We start from the raw sequence: 27,287 nt of genomic DNA, 5'->3' as shown, positions 1-27,287 counted from the left end.
ATCACTGCTCTACATCATACTAAATTTAAAGGTGAACAACGACTTTAATTTATGTGCGCCAAATAAAGAGGACATAACTACAGCCTCTCTGACAGACTTAAAGGACCAGTAACATCAAAAAAAAATGTTCAAAAATTCGTTAGAGCACAACAAAAAATGAACACAGAGACAAATGAAACTTTTAAATAGCAAAGACTTTATTAAGAAATAACTTACAGAAAATCCACTTCCTGTCCTCTTCAGAAACGGCGAAAAGGCGACCATCCACACTGCAGCAATCGATTTCTTCTCCCTGGATATTCATCCTCCTCTCGTTGTGTCCAACAGCAGCTGGTTTGTTCCTGTGCTGGCGGCGATGAACTGACAGCAGCGAGTCCTCTCGCTTCCCTTCCACTGGCCTGGCCGTCTACAGTCTCCCAACGGCACACTTGTTCCTGCACGTTCACTGTGCATCGGCTTCCCTTCCTCTCTGGGAAGGGGACAGATTGTGCGTCTGGGATCTCTGCTCGTGCTCTGCCTTCACTTCCCCGGCGCTGGAATTGGAATCCGGGGCAGAATTTCCCACAGCGCGGCCACTGCCTCCTGAGCTTTCCTTCCCAAAAGCCGATCGTGGCGCTCGCTGGTGTGAGTGAGGGAGGAGGAAGAGAAGGGCAGCTAGTAACCAGACTCGATCCAGGTCGGAATGGAAGTACGCGGCTTGGCGCGCTGATTGTACATGAAGTTGCTTCCCTAGGGTCTGGGCAGGATCGGCTCTACTGCTGCTGAAAATATACACATGCATGCTGCACTGCCGGCTAGTCCAGACATTTTATATTCACAGTAACGCGTGATGTCTATAGCAGCCCATTGATAAGGCAGCAGCTTGGGGAGGAGGGGAGACGGAGAGGGAGGAGAGCGGAGCAGGGAAGCCGATGCACAGTGAAAGTGCAGGAACAAGTGTGCCGTTGGGAGACTGTAGACGGCCAGGCCAGTGGAAGGGAAGCGAGAGGACTCGCTGCTGTCAGTTCATCGCCGCCAGCACAGGAACAAACCAGCTGCTGTTGGACACAACGAGAGGAGGATGTCAGTGAATATCCAGGGAGAAGAAATCGATTGCTGCAGTGTAGATGGTCGCCTTTTCGCCGTTTCTGAAGAGGACAGGAAGTGGATTTTCTGTAAGTTATTTCTTAATAAAGTCTTTGCTATTTAAAAGTTTCATTTGTCTCTGTGTTCATTTTTTGTTGTGCTCTAACGAATTTTTGAACATTTTTTTTTGATGTTACTGGTCCTTTAATAAAGTTGGTTTCATGCTATAGATAGAATAGAGCACCAATTTCTTTTTATTTGATCACATGAGCAAGCCCCACATCCAGTTACAAGGTTGTACAGGGACCTGAAGTCTCCAAGCTTCTCTTGTTCTCCCCACTCACAACTTACTCTTGACCCTATGCCTTTTTCTCTGCTTAGACACTGTGCTGCTGAGCTTACTCCAGTGCTTACTCAAATCTTCAATTCTTCTCTAGCTTCTGGAACCTTCCCATCTCCTTTCGAACAGGCCTGTGTAAAGCCTATTCTTAAAAAGGCCACTCAATCCATCCTGCCTGTCGAATTATCTTCCTGTCTCACTTCTACCGCTTGCATCTAAGCTCCTAGAACATAAAGCGTTCTTCCGTATTACTAACTTTCTACACACCCAAAATATGCAATCTGGTTTCCGGCCTGCTCACTCTACTGAGACTGCTTTGTACAGAGTTACAAATGATCTTCAGGTTGCCAAAGCCCACTTCTCTATCCTTATCCTTCTTGACCTATCATCTGCATTTGATATGGCTGACCACTCTTCCTGATGCAAATTCTGTATTTGCTTGGTATCTGTAACCAGGCTACATCTTGGCTCTCTTCTTACCTTTCTAACCGAAACATTCACTGTCTCTTATGCTTACATCTCCTGTTCCACTCAATGTAGGAGTGCCGTAAGGCTCTGTTGTTCTCTGTACTCATTTAATTTTAATTATCATCTGTATACTGATGACACCCAAATATACTTACCCACCCCTTCAATAACAGCTGGAACCGAGGCTCAAATCTCTTAACTGCCTCCTAGCAATCTCCAGCTGGATGAACCAGCGCCACCTCAAACTCAACCTAACAAAAACCAAACTAATCATCTTTCCACCTAAGCCTGGTCCTACTCCTCCTTTTACTATCTATATTGATGGCATGGTAATTAACCCTGTCAACTGAGCACACTGTCTGGGGGTAATCTTTGACTCCTCTATCTCTTTCTCTGATCATATTAGCACCACTGTCAAAATCTGCCACTTTTTCTTATGCATTATTGTCAAAATCCGTCCCTTTTTTTCACTTGCTATGGCCAAGACACTAATGCATGCTCTCATCCTATCCCAACTAGATTACTGTAATCTTCTACTAACTGGCCTCCCTAACTCCTATCTCAGTACAGTCGGTATTAAATACTGCTGCCAGAATTCTCCTCCTCTCATCCAAGAGGGTGCAGCCCCCCTCCCCTGCTGAAGTCCTTATCATGGCTTCCTATAAAACAAAGAATAACTTACAAATTCCTCCTCTAAACCTTCAAATCCCTTCACTGCTCTGTACCTAACTACATCTCACCTCTTGTCTCTCTATGGGGTAAATTTACTACGAAGTGTAAATTTACTGCGAAGTGACTAACGCTAGCGAAAATTTGCCAGTGTGACGTCATTTTGTTACTTTGCCGATTTACTAATGGGTGCTGGCGTAAATTCGCTAGCGAAGTGGTCCTACTCTAGTACTACTTCGCACCCTTACGCCAGGCGAAGTTGTGCTATGGCGAAGGGACGTAACTACGCTAAGTCACTAACTTGCGCATTTTACTGAACGTTACCTTATGCGCCAGACTTGCCTTCACCACCTCAGACCAGGTGAAGTGCAAGAGTAGATAGGGCTTGCTTCAAAAAAAGTTTAAATTTTTTCTAAGTCCCAAAAAATGCTGCCGTCTTTTACTTTTTTAAGGGTGATAGGCTGAAAAAGAACGTAATTTTTTTTGGGGTTACCCTCCTTCTCCCCCTACAATTCCTAACATATGGCACCTAAACTATACCGTGGGCACATGTATAGGGCAAAATAGCAACTCTATTTTATTTTATGAAGATTTCCCAGGCTTGTGTAGTGTAATATATTTGCTGCTACATATACGTCCATTGTACTTTAACTTGGCGGCGTATGCAAATTAGGCAATGCTAGCGTAACTTCGCTTTGCCTGACGAATTAACGCTAGCGCAACTTCGCAACTTCCTGCATCAAACCCTTCTGTCCTGCTGCTCCTTATATTTCAAATTCCATTCCTGAATCTCTCCTTCAATGATTTCAGAACTAAACTCAAAGACTACCTCTTGGAGCACCTGCATGACACCTGAACTGGAAACTGGCACTTATATGCAATGTCACACACTGTTACCTGCAGAATGTAATACTCCTCCTAATTGTGTCTTTAAGTTACTGTCATTTAGACTGTAATAAGCCCTGCAGGGCAGGGTCCCCCATCCTTCTGTCTCCTTGACACTGAGCACTTAATCTGCATTGTAACTATACATTATATTTATGTGAAATTTAATTTTAATCGTGCTGAACAGAATTTTTTTTTTCATTTAAACAGTGGCAGTATTGTGGTCCTTTTAAGAGAAGGTATTTACACCACAACAAGGTTATCTACGATGTCCAATCAAGTCAGTTTCTAATCCCGACATCACGCTTTCCTAGTAAAACATCAGCAGATGTAAGCCAATCAGAAAGTGAATTAATTTACAAACAGGAAAACAAATGTTTCACTTTGATAACCAATGAAAACAAAAGCTTGGCTTCTGTTGCGTCCCACCTTTTTGAAAGTATTGTCCAATCGAATTAGCGAAAGACCGTAAGTGAGGTTCCAGGCAAGACGGAAAGCTTTGTCTAGTCTCCTGAGGAGACAGAGCAGCTTTACAGACTAGGAAATAGACATTTTAATATAGTTGGGCAAAACTCTAGTGGGGAAAAAGAACAGTAATAGAAACTAGACAATCAGCTCAGATATATCTTATTACATTTTTAATGGTTCCTCTCTCTTTCTCTGTATATAGTAGAATTTGGTTCTTATAGGATACAGTCAGCCACTAGGTTCTAGTGATTTTTATTCAAAGAGTCTATTTCCAGAAAATGGAACTTTTTAGAGGTTTTCTAAGTATTCATATTTTTCTAGCACATCGTTCAGCATTTTATTTGTACTTTTAATATTGGGATTTTTTTAATACAGCTCATGATATTTGAGGTTTTAGAGAAAGTGAGTTTAGTTGTGGTTTCAAAAACCACTAAAATATAACCTTTAATAAATAGGCCTGTTGCAAGGAGTATGATTGGATGCAAGGAGTTCCAGAAACACACAATAGCTATTGTTATGGAACTGGAGAAGTTACAGGGAGTTATAGCAAAAACAACACCACTGCTGTAGTGGAATTGGAGGACACGATGATATGCAGAGGCACTTTATGAATGGATGCAGCAGGAGTTACAGGAAAAACAAACAACACTGCAGCTGTTGTTGCCTTTGAGAAGTTACAGGGAGTTACAGAAAAAAAAAAAAACACACTGCCGGTGTTGTTGTGCAGTTGCAGAACTTGATGCTGATGTACCAGTGGATTCGGCTCACAGCAGAAAGGAGACAATGCCATAGGTACAACCTCAAGCCAATGCTTAGCCCTGTAATGGAAGTCCTGCAAATAGGAGGTGAAACATCAATTATTGCCTTACTACACAGTAAATTGATTTGAACGTTATATATAAAAAATAACCACCCCATACAGCCTTCAGCATCCTCCCTCCCATATCCCTCAGCAACCCCCCCCCACAGAAAACTATTCTCTCCAGCCCTCAGCAACCCCCCTTACAGCCCTCAGCAACTCCCTCCAGCCCTCAGCAACTCTCTCCAGCCCTCAGCAAACCCCCCCTTACAGCCCTCAGCAAACCCCCCTTCAGCCCTCAGCAACTCCCTCCAGCCCTCAGCAAACCCCCCTTACAGCCCTCAGCAACCCCCCCTTCAGCCCTCAGCACTCCCTCCAGCCATCAGCAAACCCCCCTTACAGCCCTCAGCAACTCCCTCCAGCCCTCAGCAAACCCCCCTTACAGCCCTCAGCAACTCCCTCCAGCCCTCAGCAAACCCCTCCAGCCCTCAGCAAACCCCTCCAGCCCTCAGCAACTCACTCCATCCCTCTCAGCAAACCCCCTTACAGCCCTCAGCAAACTTCCCCCCACAGCCCCTAGCAAACCCCAGCTAAATACATATAAAACATATATATAATACAGCTCGATAAGGGCAGCAAACAAATAGCCATGCAATGAGCGCTCCAGCTTTTAGTTTTAAAACAAATCACGTGACGGTGACGTCTTGCATCACATGCGAGGTACGTCATCTGAGGCCTAATCGCCGCTTGGAACTTGCAGCGACCGAGGAGACATGGAGGCGCCGGCGGGAGAAAGCGAGAGAGTGAGAAACAATTATGGAGTGGGGGTGCAATTATGGATAATGGGGCGCACGCTAGGTTAGGCAATAATGCCGATAGCACCATTTTTACATGAAAGCACGTGTTGTACAATGTGTCCATTGCTTTAGTTTTGTGGGATGGTGCAGTAAAGTAATATACTAGTATAACATGTACCAGTGTTACTACGTGTTCCCTATCTGCAAAATGTTAGAAATCTCCAGGGCTCTATTAATGCACGAGGAACTCCGGAAGTTTAAATAAGATTTGAGTGTGGGCTTGGGCAGAATGTAAGCGGAGACTAGACTACTACAATCTTTACTCCTTGCCCTTCTAGGTGCTCTCAGCAGAGGGGGCTGATGAAGTCTGTCCTGAAAAAGATGTGACTGGCTTGTCTGCGAGCATTAACAGTGGTATGTATTGGTGGAATGGGTACAAAAAACACATGCAGAAGAAACTAGCCTAGTTAAAACGGGATCTCTTTATTTTCTCTGTGTTTCATGTAAGCAGCCACAGTAGTGCAATGACTTGTAGATGAATGCAGATTTGTTGTATGCTCTTGTTTATAATGGCTTTTTTTTGTGTAAAGCCTTCAGACATGTGAATAGGGTTATTAGATGGGGTTGCCTAACTAATATCTTGATAAATATCAGGCGGATATTGATCAGGCAGTCTTTAAAATCCCTTTGGGATGAGGACCACATTGGCTTGTTTGTGTGATCCTCACACCAATAGCCTCCATTGCATCTCTGTAATGTGGTGGAAAAATTAACTGATTTGGCACCCTCTCCATAGAGGAGATTGGATCTTTCAGTGGATGGCCAGCTTTAAAGCATATGTGATGTGTATAACATTTAAGATTTTATAAAGAAGATATATGAATTATATCCTGTTATATCACGTTTGCTTTAAGTTAATATTACTTGATTTTGTTAAAATACACATTAAATCATATTTCTCCTTTTGTGGGCTTTATGCATCATTAGAACTATGCATATTGCATTTTATATTATACTGCTCTCATGTGGGGGGTCAAATGTGTACACGCCAATGCAATTATATAATTTATTTTATCTTTGATAGGGGAAGCTGATACTGAAGAGTTAAACAACACCAGGGAAATTAGTCCAAATGATGTGATTCCCACAGAGAAGGCGAAAGAAGAAACTGAGAAGGACAGTGTGAACTTCTCTCCTGTTGGAAGGGGACCTTCTGGTAAGTGTGGTTCTATAGACATCAAAAGCTGAGGTCCAGGTATAGAACACTGCACAAAAAAATGATAGAGAAACAAAATTCTAGCCAACGCATGAAAGTAATAGAGGACAAAGCTAATGACAGAGGTACAAAATGAGGCACAACATTTATAAGAAGTGTGTTTTGACAGGCAACCGGATCTAATGTTGTAACATTCTCTGCACTTCTGCACAGATGGATTTAGGGGAAAACATATTAGCCATTTAAACCAGAGTAAGAGTGGCAGCTAATGAGAACAATGGAGAAAAATCTGTGACAGGACCAATTTCTTTAGTGAAAGTTTACTCTTCATTGAACCATACTGACAATACTTAGTTCAATACTTCATTCCCTTCCTTCTTTTCCAGGCCATGCTTCAAAGTCCCTACCTACACCACCTTCGTCTTCTTCTTCACCTATTTCCAGCAGAGCCAAAATGTCTTTAACAGGAACTGGCAAACTTCCTCATGCCACACAAAGCTTGGCAATGAGACTGCTGAATATCACCAGAGATGGAGCAGACAAGGTGCATCGTGCTAGGAAAACCATCCCTCGAGCAGTAAATGTATGTGTGTGCAAGTTTGAGGGTAGAAAGGTTTATTGGCCATATGGTCCTGATGTCAAAGCAGATAAATGTTTCAGCTCATAGTTTAAAAGTTACTTCCCTATACCACTGTTGCCCACTCAAACCCTTACTGCAGAGTTATCCCCCTGAATTCCAGCCTCCCCTTTTCAGGGGATGTAGGATTATCTTTGTTACAGATACCACTGTTCGCCCCTGCACCAAAAAAAAAACCTTTGGGTTTTTTCCAGATGCTCTTCTGTATAAAGTCAATTTAGGGAATTTCTGCCACATTCAGTAAAATACAATATAGGTTCCCACAGCTGCATCTCTTTGAGCCCTCTGCATATGCCCCTATATATGAAATTCATGGTTGATTAATACCAGTCACTCTCCTGAATCTTTTTGGCCTGCAGCCAATGCAAGGCCAATGCCTTTGTTCTATCATCTGCAATATACCTAATGATGCTGACCCACACTTTTTAACCCGTGACTACACAGATTTATTATAAATGCAATGATATACATTTCTTTAATAAATATTGTTACAGGTGCCTGGAGATGGAGTGCTTATAGCTGATGGAGAAAAACAGTGTGTCCGCAGAGAGGGTGAGATGGAGAAGAGAGACAGCCCAGGTATGCACTTCGAGGGGTGTTGAGAATAATTACTATTCTGTCTAGCTTTCTTATGCTTTTTATATTTTTCTGCCCAGACTCTACACAGAAAAGATCTTCACACGTGGCAGATCTATCAGCTGACCAATCCAGAGAAGCCGAGGTGAGTAAATGTCGTTTGTTGGCACGGAAGGTTGGATTTTGGGGGGGGGGGGTGTTGGTGCAGACATAGGAAAATGAATTGATGAATAACTTATTGTTCATTGTACTTATAACATCCCTGTATCTAACATCCAAAGGTCTCCTCGTTGCTCCTTTCCCCTGAGCCTGGTTCTTCCAGACACCCAGTGGGTGGAGATGCTGAAGAATGGGAGCCAGAAGTGGGGGCAGAATTCAGTCTCTTCTATGATAGTTTTTCCCTGGAGGAACAAGGAGATAGTGACAGCAAGGTGAGTAGGAGAATGTTGAACTGTATTTGGTTTTCTTAACTTTTCAAATGAATGATTGCTAACATTATTTTTTTTTTTTTTTGTCTGTAGGAGGAGGAGGATGAAGAAGAGGAAGGATCTGGCAACCAGTCTGAACGGGTAAATAGACATTCTTATATATATGTGAGGGCTATAGGCCGCATGTAGACATCCTACATATATAAATGAGCATAAGCGGGAAACATTTCTAGACAGAAAAATGGGGTTTGAACTGTGGCATTTAGCAAGTTCTTCTTTAACCAGAGCTCAAGCAGCATGAAGAAAAAGACTAAGAAGAAGTGGAAGATGGATAAAGCCTGGCTGAAACCAACAAGGAAAAGGAAACGTAGAGAGAGAGAGAAACCAGTAACAGGTAAGCTCAAAACAAGTGATGTTAAGGGGGTGGTAATTGGGAGGAGGAAAAAAAGTGGTAGGAAGAAACACAAGATAGGTGGTGAGTGCTCTTGTGGTAGTCACAGATCCACCACCCCTCTTGTTACCCCGCTCTTGTAGCCGTCAGTTCCGTGGGGGTATCAAACAGTGAGTACACAGAGGTGCCTCTGGGAGCCCTGGATCTACCCAGCGAGGGGACACTGTCTCCCAACCATGCAGGTAATTTGCCTGTTAATGAGCTATGGCTAGTAATCTGAGCACTGTGATCTTAGAACCACCTTGCACACATTCCTGCATGGCAGTGCTACATTCCTCATCTGATATTCCTTTACCCTCTTTCGTGCAGTCTTTCTAGCCATAACTGAATAATTTCCTATTTGGCCGTACTGTGATTGCTAACTCTTTCTTTAAAGGGATACTATCACGTTTTACTTATGTACTGTTTTATCCTTCATTAAACATCCAAGCAGTTTATACCAGTGGTTCTTAGCCTGAAAAAGCCCAAATGCATGTTTTCTTCCCAAGAACCATCAATGCTGCCACTTTGAAGCGGTTTGCATAACAACAAAAAAGAGCTGGTTTAGGGTGCTTTACAGGCTGGCAGAAAAAAATGCCCTGTGTAAGATGAGATTTGTTTCAAGGTAATTTGCTTACCTTGAAGGGAGTTGATCATGCTGAAAGGGACTGGATTTCATTGTTGCCTGGAAGTTTATTACCAACGACATTGGTTTTTAGTGGAGTCATCTCTGTAGAATCTATTAATAAATATTAATATTATTGTTATTGCTTGGGTTAAAATATATAAATATATGTAACTAAATGCTATGAAGAAAAAATGTGATGGTGTCCCTTTAGTGCCATTTTGTTTTTCCCACACTATTTGTTTTAAGTTTATGCAGACTGATCCCTCTCCCTTTCTCTATCTCAGGTGTGTGTAATGAAACCAGTTCCATGGATACGGAAAGGTTTGAAGAGGTTCCCCTCTGTAGCTGCCGCATGGAGGCTCCAAGTGTAGAGAGAGTGTGCGAGCAGGCCAATAATGTTTGTATGGCAACTGAAAGTGTGGATGGAGAGGTGAGCAAGAGAGGAATCACCAAGGTGGCAGTATACCATTTTGCTTTCTCTTTCATTTCAGTTATCTGGAATGCTAGGGACTTGCGATTTTTAATTTGGAGCGTTCTAAATTCAATATTTATATACATTTAAACATTAACAGGGATCTTTGCTAGCTTTATTAGCTAAGTACATAATACTGTCTCATTACAGAGAAAAAGTGAATAGATCAGACATTAAGAATTGTGTGTGATGATTATTGCCTTACCTGTATTCTCTCTGGACACAGTTTTTGTGTTCCAAATATATGTGTGCTTTGTCTTTAATTCTTTTTGTGGGCCATTTGCTTTATTAGGCCTAAGTATAGTCAGAAATAGTATGCTTGCTTAATTAAGGTGTGTGGAATAAAAATGCTAGGATTTTGGATTACAGCAGTAAAGAAGGCACTATCTAAAGGACATGATTAAATTAAGCCCTTCTTGTCAATAGAATAACATTTCATCCAAGAGAATACATTAAAAATGAAAAACGTTCACAGACAATGACTGTTTCAGGGCCTGCCTTACTCCTGGACATCTCGTCATTATACACACAGACCCTTTCAGTCCTCTGTGAAATATGTAAATCTTAACACAGATCTGCCATATTAAATTCCTAATCAGCCAAGAAAGTCTAGAAATGAGACATGCGGTTCATGTGATCAAGGAGTGTCTGTTTCCTGTATTCAGTAGTGCAAGTAACAGTGTATGTTGCTCTGATATGCAATAATGTATATTCTATTTTCTATTTCACTAGCTAAGTGGCTGCAATGTTCCAATCACAAAGAGAGAAACAATGCGTCCATCCAGCAGGGTCCCTCTTATGGTCCTTTGTGAGAGCCACCGGGCTAGGATGGTCACACATCACTGTTGTCCAGGCTGTGGATACTTCTGTACTACTGTAAGTACCTAGTTACTGCTTAGGAAAATGCAGGAGATTTAAAATGCTTCACCAACCCCTGCAGGGAATGTCAGCCACCTTCCAAAAATCTGTCACCAAGACGTTTATAACCCTCCCCCCACATTATCTTATATTTAGCATCATATAATGTGGGCGGAATAAGTCCGTTAGTACAGTAGCTTCTGGCGGGTTATTTAAGAATGTAGCACTCCAAACACTCCGTAGTATACTAGATAAAAATGTCTTGTTTCATTTTTTTTTGCCCATGTGTGACACAAATCATGGTTAAGTATGTTATTTTAACTCTTTTTCATTGACATTTATCCATGGCACCATTTTCTTTTTTTATAGTTGCTTTGCAGCAGTCTGGAAAGGAGCAGCTCTACACTATAACGTAAATGATGTTTACAATATTGAGTTAATTTGATTATCTACAGCACAAATAGCACAGTCTGAGTCAGGAGTATTGATTTTACCATAATGGAATATAAGGGGTTGTTCACCTTCCAAACACTTTTTTCAGTTCAATTGTTTTCAGATTGTTCCTCAGAAATAAAGACTTTTTTTCAATTACTTTCCATTATTTATTTTTTAGGTTTTTTTCCAAAAAAAAAAGTTTAAAATTGAATATCCCTGTCTGGTGTTTCAATCTGGCAGTTCAGTAATTTAGGCGCACTCTAAACTATTACAAATTTGCAACAGTCAGTTGATACATTTCTCGCAGCATCTCTGGAGTATTAGCAACTATTGTATCAATTCTAACAGCTGCCTTTAGTTAAACTCAGGGATTCTGCTCAGCAGGGACAACGATAAGAAATGTATCCACTAAATGTATCAATTTAGAACCGTTTACAGGATCGGCGACCCCTCCACCCAGAGCTGCTTTAGTAGGTGAAAAATTACACTTTACTCTTCAATATTTTAAAGACAGAAAATAGAAAGTAATTGGAAAAGGTCGTTATTTCTGGTGAATTGAAAACAACTAGGTGTTTGAAGGTGATCAACCCCTAATGAATGGAATGGATTGTTTAGCCGTCTTTAAGTAGTGTACAGAGTGGTGCAGTGGATAAATGTTGCTTGATTATAGTTAAAAAATATACATAACAACAATGTCTTGTAGCACATGTGGGTGATTTTTTTTAAGAAATATTATCTAGTATACTATGGAATGGTAGCTGCTGGTTGGAGTTGTATACATGTCACCCAACTATATATTTTTCAGAAATTAGTTGCTGCAATATTAATAGCTCATTTGGTGTTGGCAGATATTATATATAGTATACAGCACGTCAATAGCATATATGGTTGGTGCTATTCAAAGGTATATTTTTTGGTGTGGACCTTCCTGTCTCATTCCTTATTATTTTTATGGTTGGAGAAGTACATTTAATCTTGAATTTTGGATATAAATAAGTTATGTTTTTAACTGAATTTTGCTTGTGATACTCTGGATATCTTTATGTGGGGTAATACGTCAGCCTCAATAGTAATATAATTTGGCTTAGGAAAATGATCATCTCCCTTCGTGGAACAGCCAATTTAATTTAAATTAACTTGCAAACAAAAATATCAATTTTAACTGGTATTTCCAGAGCACACCCTATCTCTCTATCTCTCTGTTTCCAACCCCACCCACCTACATTTTATTCTTAACAGAAACTTGGTCCTTCACCATTACAATGTTCTGTTGGTTTACAGGGAACATTTTTGGAGTGTCATCCTGATTTTAGGATTAATCATCGTTTTCACAAGGCTTGTGTCTCCCCATTAAATGGAATCGTTTTCTGTCCCCACTGTGGCGAGGATGCATCTGAAGCTGAGCAAATAACTATAGCAAAGGCAGATACTCCAGTGCCCATACCTGCTCCGCCTCATCATGATAGAGGGGGACCAGGCAGGGCAGATACTACACAGCCTAGGTGAGACTGAGGCATCCTTAATATCATTTATATGCAATTTGTGGGATAAAAGTTATAAATACATTTTATTTCTATCTAATCTTAGTGCACGTATGCGTGGTGTGGGTGAGGGGAAGAGATCTTCTCTGGAAAATTCTTCTAACGAGGAGCCACAAGGTCCTTCTGTGCTTCTGCATTCAGGCGTGTATCTAAGTACTGCAGGTTTACCACCTGGACATGCTCATGATGCTCTTGAAAAGGCCTTACAGTCCCAGGAGACTGACAGGTGACATTAGTGTTGTCCTTATTTCATTTCATTTTACCATCATTTGCTGCTTCATCTAGTGTTAACTAAGTGGTCGTATTATTTTGACTTCATGAAGCTGGGGAAACATTTGCCTACTCTTTATTTCAGAATCTGCAGCTGCAAACTATCCTATCTATCTATCTATCTATCTAGATATATATGGCTTCTTATGAACTTTATTTTTATGCTGGTTTAGTCTTCTACAGAGCAAGGATTATCTTTCTCTTGTAGATCGGTCAGTCCCTATGGTAGTTTACCTCTGACCAGTGGATGCATGGCAGCTTTTTAACATTGACAATTCTTGCTTTGCAGAGTTAACAATCCACTTTCAAAATCCCTTCTGGGCATTGCTTAGGGGGTAATGGCACATTTGGTTGTGTGGTGTGTATTGATTTCCTGGGATTGTGTATCTCAATGGGTGGAGGGACTAACACTTAGGATAAACTATAATCTTCCACCAAGCGTTTCACCTCCCACCCACTGAGCTACAAAATGCCAGGGCAAGAAAACAGTCCAAGTTGCCCATTGTTCCATTTCTCTGAGGACTTGTGGTGCTCTTTCCATTATACCAGGGGTCCCCAACCTTTTTCCACCCGTGAGCAACGTTCAGATGTAAAATTAGTTGGGGAGCAACACAAGCATGAAAAATGTTCCTGGGTAGTGCCAAATAAGGGTTGTGATTGACTATTAGTAGCGCCTATGTGGACTGGTAGCCTACAGGAGCCTCTGTTTGGTTGGACTCCTGGTTTTTATGCAGCCAAAACTTGCCTCCAAGCCTGGAATTCAAAAATAAGCACCTGCTTTGAGCCACTGAGAGCAACATCAAAGGGGTTGGGGAGCAACATGTTGCTCACGAGCTACTGGTTGGGGATCACTGCATTATACCATTAGTTTTACATATGTTCTTTTTGCTTTCCTTGGGGTGGTGGGCTTTGACTATTTGTTTAAGTTTACTCTTTTTTGAATGGCTGGAAAGAAGCTTCCACCAGTTACTAATACCTGGTTTTGTTCAAATTGCCCTGCCTCCCTAATATGTCTAATAGAAAAAAGTCTAGTAAAAAAAGATCAAGATTAACTATCCGCTCACATGAGAAACTTTCACTGGGTTATATGGTTGCTGTTTGTTCATTCATCCTGGGCTTACCGATCATTTAAACTTAAATATGCAGTGTTACTAATGATAGCATCTCAACCTAAATTATTATTTTTATCCTCTTGAATTATTTTTGTCTTGTCAATACGCAGTTTATTGCAGCAGAAAAGAGATCGTAGGAAAAAAATTCGGTACAACTCCCGTCAACTATATCTTTGTGTGAAACAAGGAGAACTGCAGAAGGTTTTACTAATGCTCAGTGAGTGTCTGCATGTTATAGTTTGTCGTGTTTATTAATTCTTCATATTCCATCATCCTGTAATGGTAATAATGACTTACTAAATATTACATTTTTGTCTGTTCTATTTACCTGCCACTTCATCTTTTATTCTGTCTCTTCTTCAGTGTCAGATTGGGAGGGGAGCTCTGGGCCCATATTCCCACTGTCATGTACCTTTTTATGGTGGCTCATAATCTCTGGCAGCCTTGGGTAGCGGCTCTGGGCCGGTAGAACCCACAGTTTTTTCCTGCTGTCCTGCTGGCCCAGTCCAACCCTGCTCTTGTTGCTTTTCTTGCTTCTTACTCTTTACAGTGGTCCTTGCAAACCCCATTGAATATGTGGGTGGCCAATATGGAAGCAGGTTTTGAGGATTATTATTATTAACATGTATTTATATAGCGACAACATATTGGCATACTAATCTAAGAACTGTTTCCTCTTGTCTATCTACCTTTACCTACTCTATTGTCTGGCATGGGTCACCTCTTTAACAGTGGTGCAATTTCTCCTGCCCTTAACGCATTCTGCTTGGTTGGTAGAGAGCACTGGCCTTTTTCCCCCTTTCTACTCTTTTGCAGAGACATGGAGGGAGGAAAAGAGATCCTATTATGTCCTGCAATGTTTCTTTGTACTTTTTTGTGGGTACAGCCCTCCTATTTTTGGGCCATAACCTTTGTTCTTGGACATCTCTCTATGCCTACCATTAATGTTAGAATGCAGCTTACCGGTAGTCACCAGCTAGATGTTTCTTTTTTAGAACAAAGTATTTTGCAAAAAGATTATGCATGAGTCCAAAATGACTGAAATTGCAATAGGGTATATTTCATAATACAGTAGGCCTCTCCAATCAGAAGCCTCCTGTACTTTCAGCAATACCAGGTCACTGCGCTGGGTTCAGGAGGGAATGAACACCATCCCTAAGCCCTGGGCAGTATTTAGACAAGTACTGCTGACCACAATACCATTTACATGTTAGCTCTTTGCACTAAGATATAGTTTTAAAAATGTTTTTTTTTAATTTTGTACCTTATTACAATATTTCTGCCAGATCACTGACTTGGAGCACTTTATGCAAATATTTCTCACCAGCCTTTAGTTCATCTTCAGCCTCTCTTTCTGCTACTACAATTATTAAGTTTTCCTCACTGACAGGCTTTTGCCCTTGTGCTTTTCCACAGTGGATAATCAGGATTCCAACTTTTTGAATGACCAGCAGCTGAAGAGAAGTCCACTCCATGCAGCTGCTCAGAGGGGCAGTTTGGAGCTGTGCCACATTTTACTACAGGTAATGTCACAATCTGCTTATTTTATTTACTTTATTAGCTTAAGCTGTATCTCTTTATGATGTATGAATTCTACTATTACAGGCTGGTGCCAACATCAATGCAACTGATAAGGTGCTCCGTACTCCTCTTCTGGAGGCCGTTGTAAATAACCACATTGAGCTTACCAAGTACTTGGCGCACTGTGGTGCATGCGTATATCACAAGGTACCACTACATTTTTGCTAACAATCCTCATCTTCTTTATTATGCCCTGTTTTCATGCATTTGTATTCATGTTAGCTAATTGCCCTCACTGCATTTGATGAACATATTGCTAAATTTACTATGTATGTTTGGACCTTTGACACTTGAGTTTGAGGACTATGCATGCTTGGTTCTAAATGTCTGCTCTAACTATATAAATGTTGGATGGTAACAATTTTCCACTTGACATGAGACATTAATGTAGATATGTGCTTCTTGCATAACTCTGAGATGAGCTGTCAGTCAGATTTACCTCCACCTTAAAGGGGGTGTTCACCTTCCAAACACTTTCATTTCAGTTGTCAGATAGTACAAAAGAAATATACTTTCAGTTGATTTCTACTTTTTATTTTGTTTCTGTTCTCCAAATAAAAATTTAAAGTTTAAATGTTCACCTTCTCATTTTACAACTCTGAAAACTAGTCTAACTTGATACATGAGTCCATACATTGCTTATTGTTGGCCTAGGTGAGCAGAATCTGTGTTTCAGTAAAGGCAGCTGTTGTAATTGATACAGTAGTTGCTACTGGTCCACAAATGCTGATGAGAAATGTATCAACTAATGTAGCAAATTGCAATTTGCTTGGTGACCCCCTACCCCAGAGGCAACTGATAGGGCAGAGCACAAAAACGAGCCCACTGCACGGCTGGAGAAGTTTGCCCAGGAATCCTCCAAAAATGGCGGCTCCTCAGAACAGGAGGCGAGCAATGCCAGCTCTCCAGAAGGCCCGGTGGACAATGACCCTCCAGCGCCAACGCTGCAGGAGCATGAAGCACCTTCAGCCCCAGTAGAACCCACGCAACATGATGTGATGGCAGAGATACGCTCTGTGAATACCTCTTGCATATTGCTGATACACTCCAAAACAGAAGAAATCAAAAACGACCTCTCTATCAAGGACAACCTGCAAAAATGGAGGGACTGGACAATGGAGGTGGAAACTTGAGTGAGGAGCCTTAAAGATACCTGCCACAACCTACCAGAGCAGTACCGGGCAGTGTGCAAACTGATCACAGAGTGCCAGCGCAAATTGGACGACTTGGAGAACCGTTTGAGCCGAAACAACCTGAGATTCATAGGATTCCCCAAGCTCTCTGAGGGCAATGCCCCTGAATCCTTCCTGGAAACATGACTAAAAGACAAGTTCAGAGCAGCACAACTCTCAAACACGCTAGTAATTGAGAGAGATGACGAGTCTCACCTGGAGTCCATCCAACACTCCTGATCGTCAGGCTGCTGCTCTCTAGCCAGAACGAGAGGACCGCTGTGCTATCAAGCTGCCAACATTTCTATCTACGCGGATAATTCCATGCAGGTGCAAAGACAAAGGGCTGGAGTCCAAAGGGGCAAGAATCTACTAAGTGCAGTGGGACTGGTCTACACAATTTTGTACCCTGCTTACCTACGACTGCAAGCAGATGGAAGTTCACACTCCCCCCCCCAGGATCTCCACGCACAGCTGGATGCAAGAGGTGCGCTGGCGGGACAAGCCCAGTGAACACCTAACAGGTCTACAGCCTTTCTCGTAGGCCCCACATATCACATCCCGGTGCCCACCTCTCTGCAAAGCTTAATGAACCCAGGGCTAAATAGCCTAAGATGCCCTGGAAAGGAGCGCATATACACTGACCCTCCACACAACCAGCTGTAAATAGTCCCCATTCATAATGCCCCTGGACGTGCACAGGAGGGCAATTGGGCAACCAAGGCACTGACTCTGGCCAGACCACTGATAAGTAAAATGGCAGATGACGCTTAATCCCACATCAATGTAACAGGGGTGATTGGCAGCCCTGACAATACTGACTATAGACTTAGCCCCTCTGGTGTACAGCACAAAGGATTTAACATCACAGTCTTACTAAGTGGCATGACCCAGGGGGTGTTGGTACGTGTGAAGTTAGTTTTTTTTTTTCTGGTTAAATGCATACTAAAGCTCAAAGGGCTACCAAGGTAGTAGGAAAGGCAAATTATGACAATGCATGTAACATTAATTACTTACCAGAGGAATGTTGTTATACCTGACAAGTTGGAATGTGAGGGTGCTAAACTGCCCCATCAAACACAGATTGGTAATGGACTTTCTAAAAAAACCACACCGCATCCATTGCATCTTTGCAAGAAACCCACCTCACAGGGTACAAACTAGTGGGTCGGGTGGGCCTATCATGTCCCATACTCTTCGCACTCCTCAGGAGTCTCCATCTCGTTTAACTCTCTCAAGTCCGACAGTAAGGGAAGGTACCTGTTCTTGCACTGCTAAATACAGGCTTGCGAGGTACTGCTAGTCAATATTTATATCCCTCCCCCCTTTGTTACAAAGGTTATACATATCCTGTCTCAACAGCAGACCTTATTTCCACATGCACTGGTGATGGCTGCAGGGGACTTTAATGAGGTCCTAGCACCAAGCCTGGATAGGCTGTGTAGGCATCCAACTAACCCCCCCCCCCCCCAAAAAAAAAAAAAACACCGCTGGCAAGGCTAATGTTCTTGTCTCTTACAGACCCGTGGAGAGCAGCCAACCCGAATACATACTTCTCACTTAGCACTGTAGTGGATGGACATTGCATTCATCAACGTGGCCATGATATATAAGCACTTCTTCATACCCACCTCAGAGGATATCTGACCATACCCAGCTGAACCTCCCATATAAGGTGGCACGCCCCGGCCCTCTCTCAACCCAGTCAGGCTAAACATACTTGATATCAGCGAATCAGTAGAAAATAACAAGATTTTATGTCATTCAACCACAGTGCCAACTGTATCCTTCCCTTCGGGGACTTAAAAACCTTTTTACGTAACTCAACAGTAGCTGAGATAATGGCCTGTAAGAAGCAGTCATTGCTAGCGCAAAATGCGCTAGTGGAACAAATAAGTCCTTGGACAACTGAGAGGCCCAAGAAAAGTACTTGCACCTTAAAAGGCGCGGAGTAAGCATAAGTCTTCCAAAGTCAGTATCTATGAGCATGGAGAGAAATCCGTTCGCCTGCTAGCACACCTGGCTAAGGCGCACACTTTACCTATTCCAGCTCTGAAAGATGCCCAAGGAATACTCCAGACAAGGACAAAGGGATGTTGGTAGAGTTCTATAGGGACCTATACGCCTTTAAATTACAAGTAACTGAAGATATCAAACAATTCCTTGCCCCACTGCAGCTTCCGGTACTCCCACAGGAACCTCACTAGGATAGAAATCCAGGAGGTGGTAGACTCTTTCCCGCTAGGCAAATCTGCTGGCTCAGATGGCATCCCAATTGAAATCTTTAAAAGGCACCCTAACCCTAAAACAAGTACAGATAAGTTAAGACTTTTCTTAATAGACAAACTAAGACAGGGGGAGACCTTGGCAGCATGCCCACTTCAAGTCACCAACAAGTTCACATTCCTGGGGACACAAATTTCACTCCCTGTATCATAATTTATGGCACTTAACCTAGACCCACTGGGGCACCCTACCAATCGGCCCAGCAGGTAAAATCCGCCTGATCAGAATGTTTATTCTTCCTAAGGTGCTGTATATCCTTTGACACTCCCCAACCTTTATCCCTAGGACAGTGTTTACTAAAATAAATGTACTTTTTAGTAAATTTATATGGGGAACCTCAAGAGCGAGACTGCAAACGTATACACTAATGAGATTGAGATAATGGGGGAATGGCTCTCCCAGACACCTGTATTGCATCGCAGCCCAGCTAACGCATATCTTCCCAATGATACACTAGGACCTAACCCCTCCACTATACTGTTTGTGGGGGACCATAACTGGGTATACTAACTCCGTGGCAGGCTTTGCTAATCAGGAAACCTTGTAAATTCATTCCACCCCTGGTTATCTTGCAGACAAGAGTACTAAACCAAGCACACAAGATTGCAATGTCTGACCACTACCCGCCACAAACATCCATAAGGGGAAATGCAGAATTCCCTGGCTTCATTAAACCCTCCAGGGGCCTTGCTTACGCTATATCTCACTCCTCTTGGGGATGTCTGGGAGAACAATCAGGTTATGCCCCTGCAATCCTTGCATGACATGAGATAGCTACCAACGTCTCAGTGGTTAATGTACCATAGGCTAAAGACGGCCCTAACTAGGCAATCCCGTAGGAAATCTATGCATCTATCCATGCTAACCAGCTCTCCGATTGTGGACACTTTACTGAAGTCTATAATTGAAAGGATAAACTTTCTACCTTATACAAGCAATTCCACAAACCCAACGCACACTGACTGAGAAATCCCTGCCAGAGCTGCATGTGAAGGGGACGTTGGTGCAATCAAAGATGCCCAGTGCGATTGGATTCGAAGTACACCTCTGATAGTCTCCATCTCCCAAACGCACAAGCTACTCCAACTGTACCCAATACATTTGGTTTGTTACACGGCTCAGAGGCTCCATCCTATGAAACCTTGCACTCCCCACGATGCCAAAGATGTAATAGCGAGGTAGCCACCCTGGGGCATATGGAGCTGTGTAAAGCTCCAGCAGTACTGGAGTGACATATGTTCACGGTTAACTAAAACAAGGAGATTAATCACCATCCGCTGGAAGGACAGCTCCCCACTATCATTTCTGGAATGGCACATAGCCATGGACGATGTAGCAGCTATGGAAAGAGCAGCACCAGACAAAAAAGGACAAATGCTTAAATTCATACAAATCTGGCACCGCTGGACGCAGACCCCTACCCCCTGGTGGCACCTAAGTTATCAACAATCGAGGGTAAAGATGCCAACCTAGACCAAACCAAATGTTAGCAGATGCACAACTGTGTAACAGTATTTTCTTGAAGTTTATTACAATGTGTATGGTCATATGCATGCTTGTCTGTCTTTTTCAATAAAACCCATTTGAGAAAAAATAATGAATAGAAAGCAATTGAAATAGCCTTTATTTCTTGTGTGCTATCTGAAAAAACGCAACTAAAAAGGTTTAATTTTTATATTTTTAGGAGGAGGATGGTTCAACATGCCTTCATCATGCAGCAAAAAGTGGAAACCTGGAGTTACTTTGTTACCTTCTGTCTACAGGGCAAGTCAATGTTAATGCCCAAGTAAGAATAAACAGATGCATAGTCATTATGCAGTTGTAGAAAATTAGGCTGTTTTTAATCATGTTCTTGCATAGGATAACGGTGGATGGACCCCTATCATTTGGGCAGCTGAGCACAAGCACATTGATGTGATTCGTACACTTCTGACAAGGGGAGCAGATGTCACTCTGAAAGACAATGTGAGTGTGTGTCTCTCCCTCTATTTATCACTGCTTGATTGAGTATTTTCTTTGTATTATTTCAGTATAACTAGATATCACTTTATTCCCTCTTAATTCACTCTTAATCATAATTGTACATCTCCACCCTGTCATTTAGGAAAAGAACATCTGCTTGCATTGGGCATCCTTTACTGGCAGCGCTGAAATTGCTGAGGTTCTTCTTAATGCACAATGTGAACTTCATGCTGTAAACTTCCACGGCGATACCCCTCTGCATATTGCTTCACGTGAGGGTTTCATCCAGTGTGTCAAGTGAGAGCTCTTCATCTTGTTTGAGGAAGGGATAGAAATGACTGACTAAAGCTTGTGTTGGCAACTATACTTAGAGGCACCTTACAGTAATTTATATACATTTAATATATATTTTGATAACTGTAATTGTATACTGTTTTAGTTTTTACAGTACTACTACGTCATTTACAGGGGAATGAAGAAAAGTTTTAATAGATTACTTACAAGATCCCTTGCACATTCTAAGCAATATTATTTTGCATTACATGTACACATGTTGCTGTTAAGCAGTTTTTTTTATTTATATATAGTTTCCTCTTGATTCTACACAGTAGTATTGTGATACATAAGAAAACATGCTTTTCCCTTAAATGTTTGTTTTTTTTTAGCCTTTTTTTGTCACGAGGGGCTGATACAGAAATTCGGAATAATGAAGGAGATACGCCATGTGACTTGACCCTGGAACATACAGATGTGTGGTATGCCTTGCAGCTAAACCGCAAGATACGCCAGGGAATCAACAACAGAGCCGTGAGGACTGAGAGGATTATCAGTAGGTGAGAGTGATGTGAGAAAATATGAAATGGGTGGGTTTGAGCAGAAATCACCCTCTTTCTGCCAATTCAGTGTGCTATATAACCAATGGTCAATACATTTTATTATGCGCTAAGAAGCATAAGTTTAATTTTTAGCCTTAGTTATTTCTTTATTGGATGATGACAAGGTTAAATTACAAGACTAGTTTAAAGGTACTGTTGATTTGTTCTTTATCTGCAACTGATTTGTCTGCCATTTTTCTTGGTAAGCATGTCCCTGCCAAAATACAGATTACAAATCTCTTCCTATATTTTCCACCTTAAAGGGATACAGTCATCGGCAAACATGTTTTTGTTTTCTTCAAAAAACGCATCAGTTAATAGTACTACTCCAGCAGACTTCTGCACTGAAATCCATTTCTCAAAAGAGCAAACAGATTTTTTTATATTCAATTTTGAAATCTGACATGGGGCTCGACATTTTGTCAATTTCCCAGCTGCCCCTGGTCATGTGACTTGTGCCTGCACTTTAGGAGAGAAATGCTTTCTGGCAGGCTGCTGTTTTTCCTTCTCAATGTAACTGAATGTGTCTCAGTGGGACATGGGTTTTTACTATTGAGTGTTGTTCTTAGATCTACCAGGCAGCTGTTATCTTGTGTTAGGGAGCTGTTATCTGGTTTACCTTCCCATTGTTCTTTTGTTTGGCTGCTGGGGGGGGGGGAGGGAGGGGGATGATATCGCTCCAACTTGCAGTACAGCAGTAAAGAGTGATTGAAGTTTATCAGAGCACAAGTCACATGACTTGGGGCAGCTGGGAAATTGACAATATGTCTATAAAAAAATCGTTTTTTCCCATGACAGTATCCCTTCAATGACTCAATCCTGTTTCTTATCCAACAGTGTGCCTAGAAGCATTATTATGTATTTCCATTTAACTTTGCCTCTAGCAAAATAACTTTAGCTTTAGACAACATGCCAACAGGTTTAGAGAAATCTTCATTCCCTCAGACATAGCTAACAAATAAAACTAGATGAGGAAAAGAAGGGCTTATAGGCCTCAAGAAATCTACTCAGGGCACTGCTTGCAGGAGAATTAGTGAAAACTGTAGTATTTGCCGTAATGCCCAGATTTTTTGTCTTTTTCTGGCTTGCTGGCGACGAGCAGAGAAAAAGGGACTCATAGGAAGTATAATTTCTCTGGTGCAAAAGGGGGTTACTTGTAGTAGAGAGTACATTGGTGCAAAAAAACAAGAGAGCACCTCCCTGAGCAAAATCCCTGCCTGCAGCTTCAGCAGAGTGAAAGGCAAGTACTCCAGGTCAGTAAGGTGGTGTGCAGAGAGGAACGATAAGCACAAAAGGTCATACTACACTCATCCTTGCTTGGAGGATACTAAAACTATTAGTAGTAGAAGTCACCAGTGGATGATGTCACTTTGTGTAACTCTGCAGTGCTTTATTTCCTGTCTAGTGGAATTTAATCGCCAAGGCACATGTTGCCATCAGTTCTAGGGAAGAGAAATGAGTTGTATAGGAAACTGTTCCCTGCAATCGTTTATTGTTGGGTAGATGCTTTGAGATATTTTAGTTACAGTAAAGCATTACATTTCCATGTGTACAATTATCCTTTTGTAAGAAAATGCAGCATTATTATTTAATAAGTTTTCTTTACATTCTGTCATCTATGTTATATATAATGTTTATATTTTTCACCATAGGGACATTGCTCATGGATATGAGCGTGTCCCAATCCCTTGTGTAAATGGAGTGGATGAGGAGCTTTCTCCAGATGACTATAAGTACGTGTCTGAAAACTGTGAGACTTCTGCCATGAGTATTGATCGTAACATCACTCACCTTCAGGTACAAAGTGTTCCTTTTATGTTTAATTTGCGTATCCTTGTATGTGTTTAATTTATTGCACCAAGCTTATTCTTTGTTTTCTTAATGCAGAATTGCAGCTGTCTAGATGATTGCTCCTCTAGCAACTGCCTCTGTGGGCAGCTCAGTATTCGTTGCTGGTATGATAAGGTGAGCTTACACAGTTGCATTATGTGTAGTCTATGCCAGTAACAGGCCAAGAATGATCCTTTCCTTTTTCCTTCTCAGGATGGGCGTCTGCTTCAGGAGTTTAACAAAATTGAACCACCTCTCATCTTTGAGTGTAACCAGGCTTGTTCTTGTTGGCAGACTTGCAAAAACAGAGTTGTGCAAAGTGGTATAAAGTAAGTGCCATCGAGTGTAAAGATGACCCACAGATATTTAACAGGCCATTGTCACATATTTTTGCCAAAATTTCCAGTTTCTTTACGCCAGTCTATATTTTAGCGCCCAGTCAAACAGACCAATAGTGTTTGAGTGGCTATACAGTAAGGCTACGTTTATATTGTTGCTGTTTGGGCCGACAGCCAGAACACCACCTCTATAATTCCTAATTTGTTAGTGCACCCATATACTAGCCAATATGATGCATCAACAGAAAAAGATTTTCAAGCAGGCTCACTACCTGAATTGGCCAATATTCATAATGAATATTGTTTGGAATTGGTGGTTCACTATACACATGCAGAAAGTTAGCTGTACATTTTCTGTCCGATCAACTCCAGGTCCACCTAGCAGCATTGTAGTAAAAGTTAAGTTGCTTTACAAAATAGAAATAGTCACAGCAGTTTCAGGAAATTTAAAATATATTTCACCAAGGTTATATTGCTATAAACAATATAACAATATTATCCTTTGGTTTTTTAAGCAAGTATAAACTAGTTATATACAGATGATTTGTGGTATGTGACACACAAGAACTAAGGTTTAAATCAGAAGGCCATAAACTCAAGCTAAGCAATTTTTAATAGATCTTTCATAAAGCCTGTTTTAATATGTTCCCCTTCCTTGCTCTACAATTTTAGGGTGCGTCTCCAGCTATACCGCACAGCAAAAATGGGTTGGGGTGTGAGAGCCTTGCAAGCAATTCCTCAGGGAACATTCATTTGCGAGTAAGTCTACCTTTAATGTACGCCTAGTCATTATATTTACATATGTTTACTGTTTTTTGTTTTTTTTAAAGGTGTATACGGGTTTATTTTAGAAGCCCTTATAATGTACTAATTCTGATATTTATATTATTATTCAATATTTATATCCTAGACTGGTATGGTATGCCGAGTTATATATAGGGTCATTGGCCAATTTCTTGGAATTACAGCTGCAGAGACTGCAGAGATTTTTTAACACTGTTCTTAATATTTTTGCGTGCTCCGCAATGCTTCATAGACTAGCATCTAACATCTAACATAATATAAAAAAAAAGCTGCATTTCTTTGTTATTGGGGGTGGAATAAATTGTGTTAGGGTTAGAAAGAAAATCTGCAAATTATGATTGCTAAAAGCAAGCTTCCCCATGCAAAATAAAATGGTGAATAAGCAGAATATAAAAGTCTCTTACCATTTTATATGATGAAATTGACCTTTTCATATTCTTTTAGAACTTGTATTCTTTACCCTGATCTTTTGTCCAATGTAGGTATGTTGGGGAACTGATCTCTGATGCTGAAGCTGATGTAAGAGAAGACGATTCTTACTTGTTTGATTTGGACAACAAGGTAAACCTTTTTCTGTAGGTAAATGGATCTAGTGTGATTAGTGTGAGAGCAAAGATTAGTCTGGAGCTGAGGAATATGTGAATACTTAAGTATAAAAAAGGTTTATGAGCCAATAATTGAATTCTGGTGAAAATGTGATAGTTTAGTAGGTGTTAAGACAGGGAAATTAAAGCTGCTCCAAGTTTAGTCCCTGTGAGGTCCACTGCAAAGGTAATACCCCTGCATAGTGGACTCCTGCTAAGAACAATCACTGCAGTTTAGGTGTGATTTCATGGGGACATGATCAGCTGAAAGTGACCTAACATGGAAAAGCAACAGTAAGGGTTGCCTGTGGGATGATCAGTTTAATGCTTGTTACCATTGCTTTATCCTTAGTCTGTTCACATATCTCCCACTTTCTATCTTTTTAATTCTTTCTCTTTGGATTTGTCCTGCCAGGATGGAGAAGTGTACTGCATTGATGCCCGATATTATGGGAATGTCAGCCGTTTTATTAATCACCTTTGTGAGCCAAACTTGATCCCAGTGCGAGTCTTCATGTCTCACCAAGATCTGCGCTTTCCTCGAATTGCTTTCTTTAGTGGGAGGGATATCCGTGCAGGAGAGGAACTAGGGTAAGAAAGCTATTTCACAAGACGTGAAATAATTTGATTTATAGAAACAGAATAAAAGTTTAAAAATATACTATTTATATGTATTTGCGCATCATTTTCCTGTATTTGTGCATTTACATATTCTATTGCAGCTCTCACACAGTCATTATAAAGAGGGAGCTATGCCCTCAAATTATACTATCCTAGTTGAATCTAATGTAGTTATTCTGCTTTTTAAGCGTTAAACACATTACTCTGCTTAATCACTGGTAAATGTCTTCCTTCCAATTTTTCGGCAATTATGCGTGATTGGCTTGTGTAATGTCTTTTTGCAATGGGAAGTTTTCAAGAAGGAAAGGCATTTTCAGGAGATTTGTCACCCGCGCTAGCTCAGATTTCCTCGTGTGCCATTGCCCTTAAGTTGGGCATGAATGGCAGCATGTAAGAACAGCAAAATTACTATCTGATCAATACACCTAAAAACCATTTCATCCCCTTTTCTCTTACTTGCTTATTCTTGGTAGCTTTGACTATGGTGACCGTTTCTGGGACATTAAGAGTAAGTACTTCACTTGCCAGTGTGGGTCAGAAAGATGTAAGCACTCTGCCGAAGCCATCGCCCTGGAGCAGAGCCGCCTTGCCAGGCTTGAAGTTCCGGATGCAGTGTCTGTGCCAGCATCAACACCACAAACTGTGTGACTCTCTCCCTACTTCTGCTGGACTCCACTTTCAGTAAACTTGTTTGTTGCTCATGTATTTGACTGACCAGAGCACCTCTGTGTAGTCCCCATTTACAGTGCCTGTATTGTCACTCCATTACACCATGACCATGAAAATCCTTTCGGGGTGTTGATCTATTGACCCTTCAACATTCTGACCATTCTCTTGTAAATTTACCTGTCTCGTAAGTGGAAATAAAGACCTTTGCTTCTCTTTTTATACACAATTGTCTTCCTAACTGCCAATGGGTCTGTGTCTTTTTATTCTTTTATATATCCAATCCTCCATATTTGGGTATATACAAAAGCATTACATCAAGGCATTGTAGGGACTGCTTCATTGTAAATGTCTCCCTGATATTTGCCAGGAATAAAGAATATATGTGACTAGCACAGTTTCATACTGATTGGATTATGTCAATCACGTAGAAATAACAGCAATCTGATCTGATTTTTATTATATTAGACATTG

General features: G+C 41.3%; 1 protein-coding gene across 3 annotated transcripts; it reads left to right on the top strand.

Moving 5' to 3' along the window:
* The first annotated feature begins 5,193 nt into the window (after positions 1-5,193).
* ehmt2.L (euchromatic histone-lysine N-methyltransferase 2 L homeolog) lies at positions 5,194-27,035 on the top strand. Of its 3 annotated transcripts, XM_018230144.2 has the most exons (28): positions 5,194-5,497; positions 5,830-5,905; positions 6,576-6,707; positions 7,094-7,290; positions 7,839-7,923; positions 8,001-8,065; positions 8,202-8,351; positions 8,442-8,489; positions 8,634-8,742; positions 8,883-8,981; positions 9,691-9,836; positions 10,611-10,754; positions 12,453-12,673; positions 12,759-12,938; positions 14,205-14,311; positions 15,511-15,617; positions 15,700-15,822; positions 20,818-20,919; positions 20,994-21,098; positions 21,238-21,392; positions 21,761-21,928; positions 23,623-23,767; positions 23,858-23,935; positions 24,014-24,129; positions 24,811-24,897; positions 25,425-25,503; positions 25,942-26,117; positions 26,621-27,035. In XM_018230144.2, the coding sequence occupies exons 1-28, from the start codon at positions 5,468-5,470 to the stop codon at positions 26,793-26,795; spliced, it is 3,405 nt and encodes a 1,134-aa protein (XP_018085633.1). In that variant the 5' UTR covers positions 5,194-5,467; the 3' UTR covers positions 26,796-27,035. The 3 variants fall into 3 exon arrangements, with proteins under 3 accessions (XP_018085633.1, XP_018085635.1, XP_018085634.1); XM_018230146.2 differs by lacking the exon at positions 12,759-12,938; XM_018230145.2 differs by lacking the exon at positions 8,883-8,981 and having other exon boundaries at positions 5,196-5,497.
* The last annotated feature ends 252 nt before the right edge of the window (positions 27,036-27,287 follow it).

Source organism: Xenopus laevis, chromosome 8L, assembly GCF_017654675.1.
Source record: "Xenopus laevis strain J_2021 chromosome 8L, Xenopus_laevis_v10.1, whole genome shotgun sequence".
NCBI lineage: Eukaryota > Metazoa > Chordata > Amphibia > Anura > Pipidae > Xenopus > Xenopus laevis.
The sequence above is the reverse complement of the archived record's forward strand: the minus strand, read 5'-3'. Positions and strand labels throughout refer to the sequence as shown.

What these genes read in the sequence shown, in the direction of transcription:
- ehmt2.L (XM_018230144.2), top strand. Translation starts at nt 5,468, where the DNA reads ATGGAGGCGCCGGCGGGAGAAAGCGAGAGA. An exon ending in CGGCGGGAGAAAGCGAGAGA is followed by an intron (nt 5,498 to 5,829) that starts GTGAGAAACAAT and finishes TTGCCCTTCTAG; the next exon opens with GTGCTCTCAGCAGAGGGGGC. An exon ending in CTGGCAACCAGTCTGAACGG is followed by an intron (nt 8,490 to 8,633) that starts GTAAATAGACAT and finishes TTCTTTAACCAG; the next exon opens with AGCTCAAGCAGCATGAAGAA.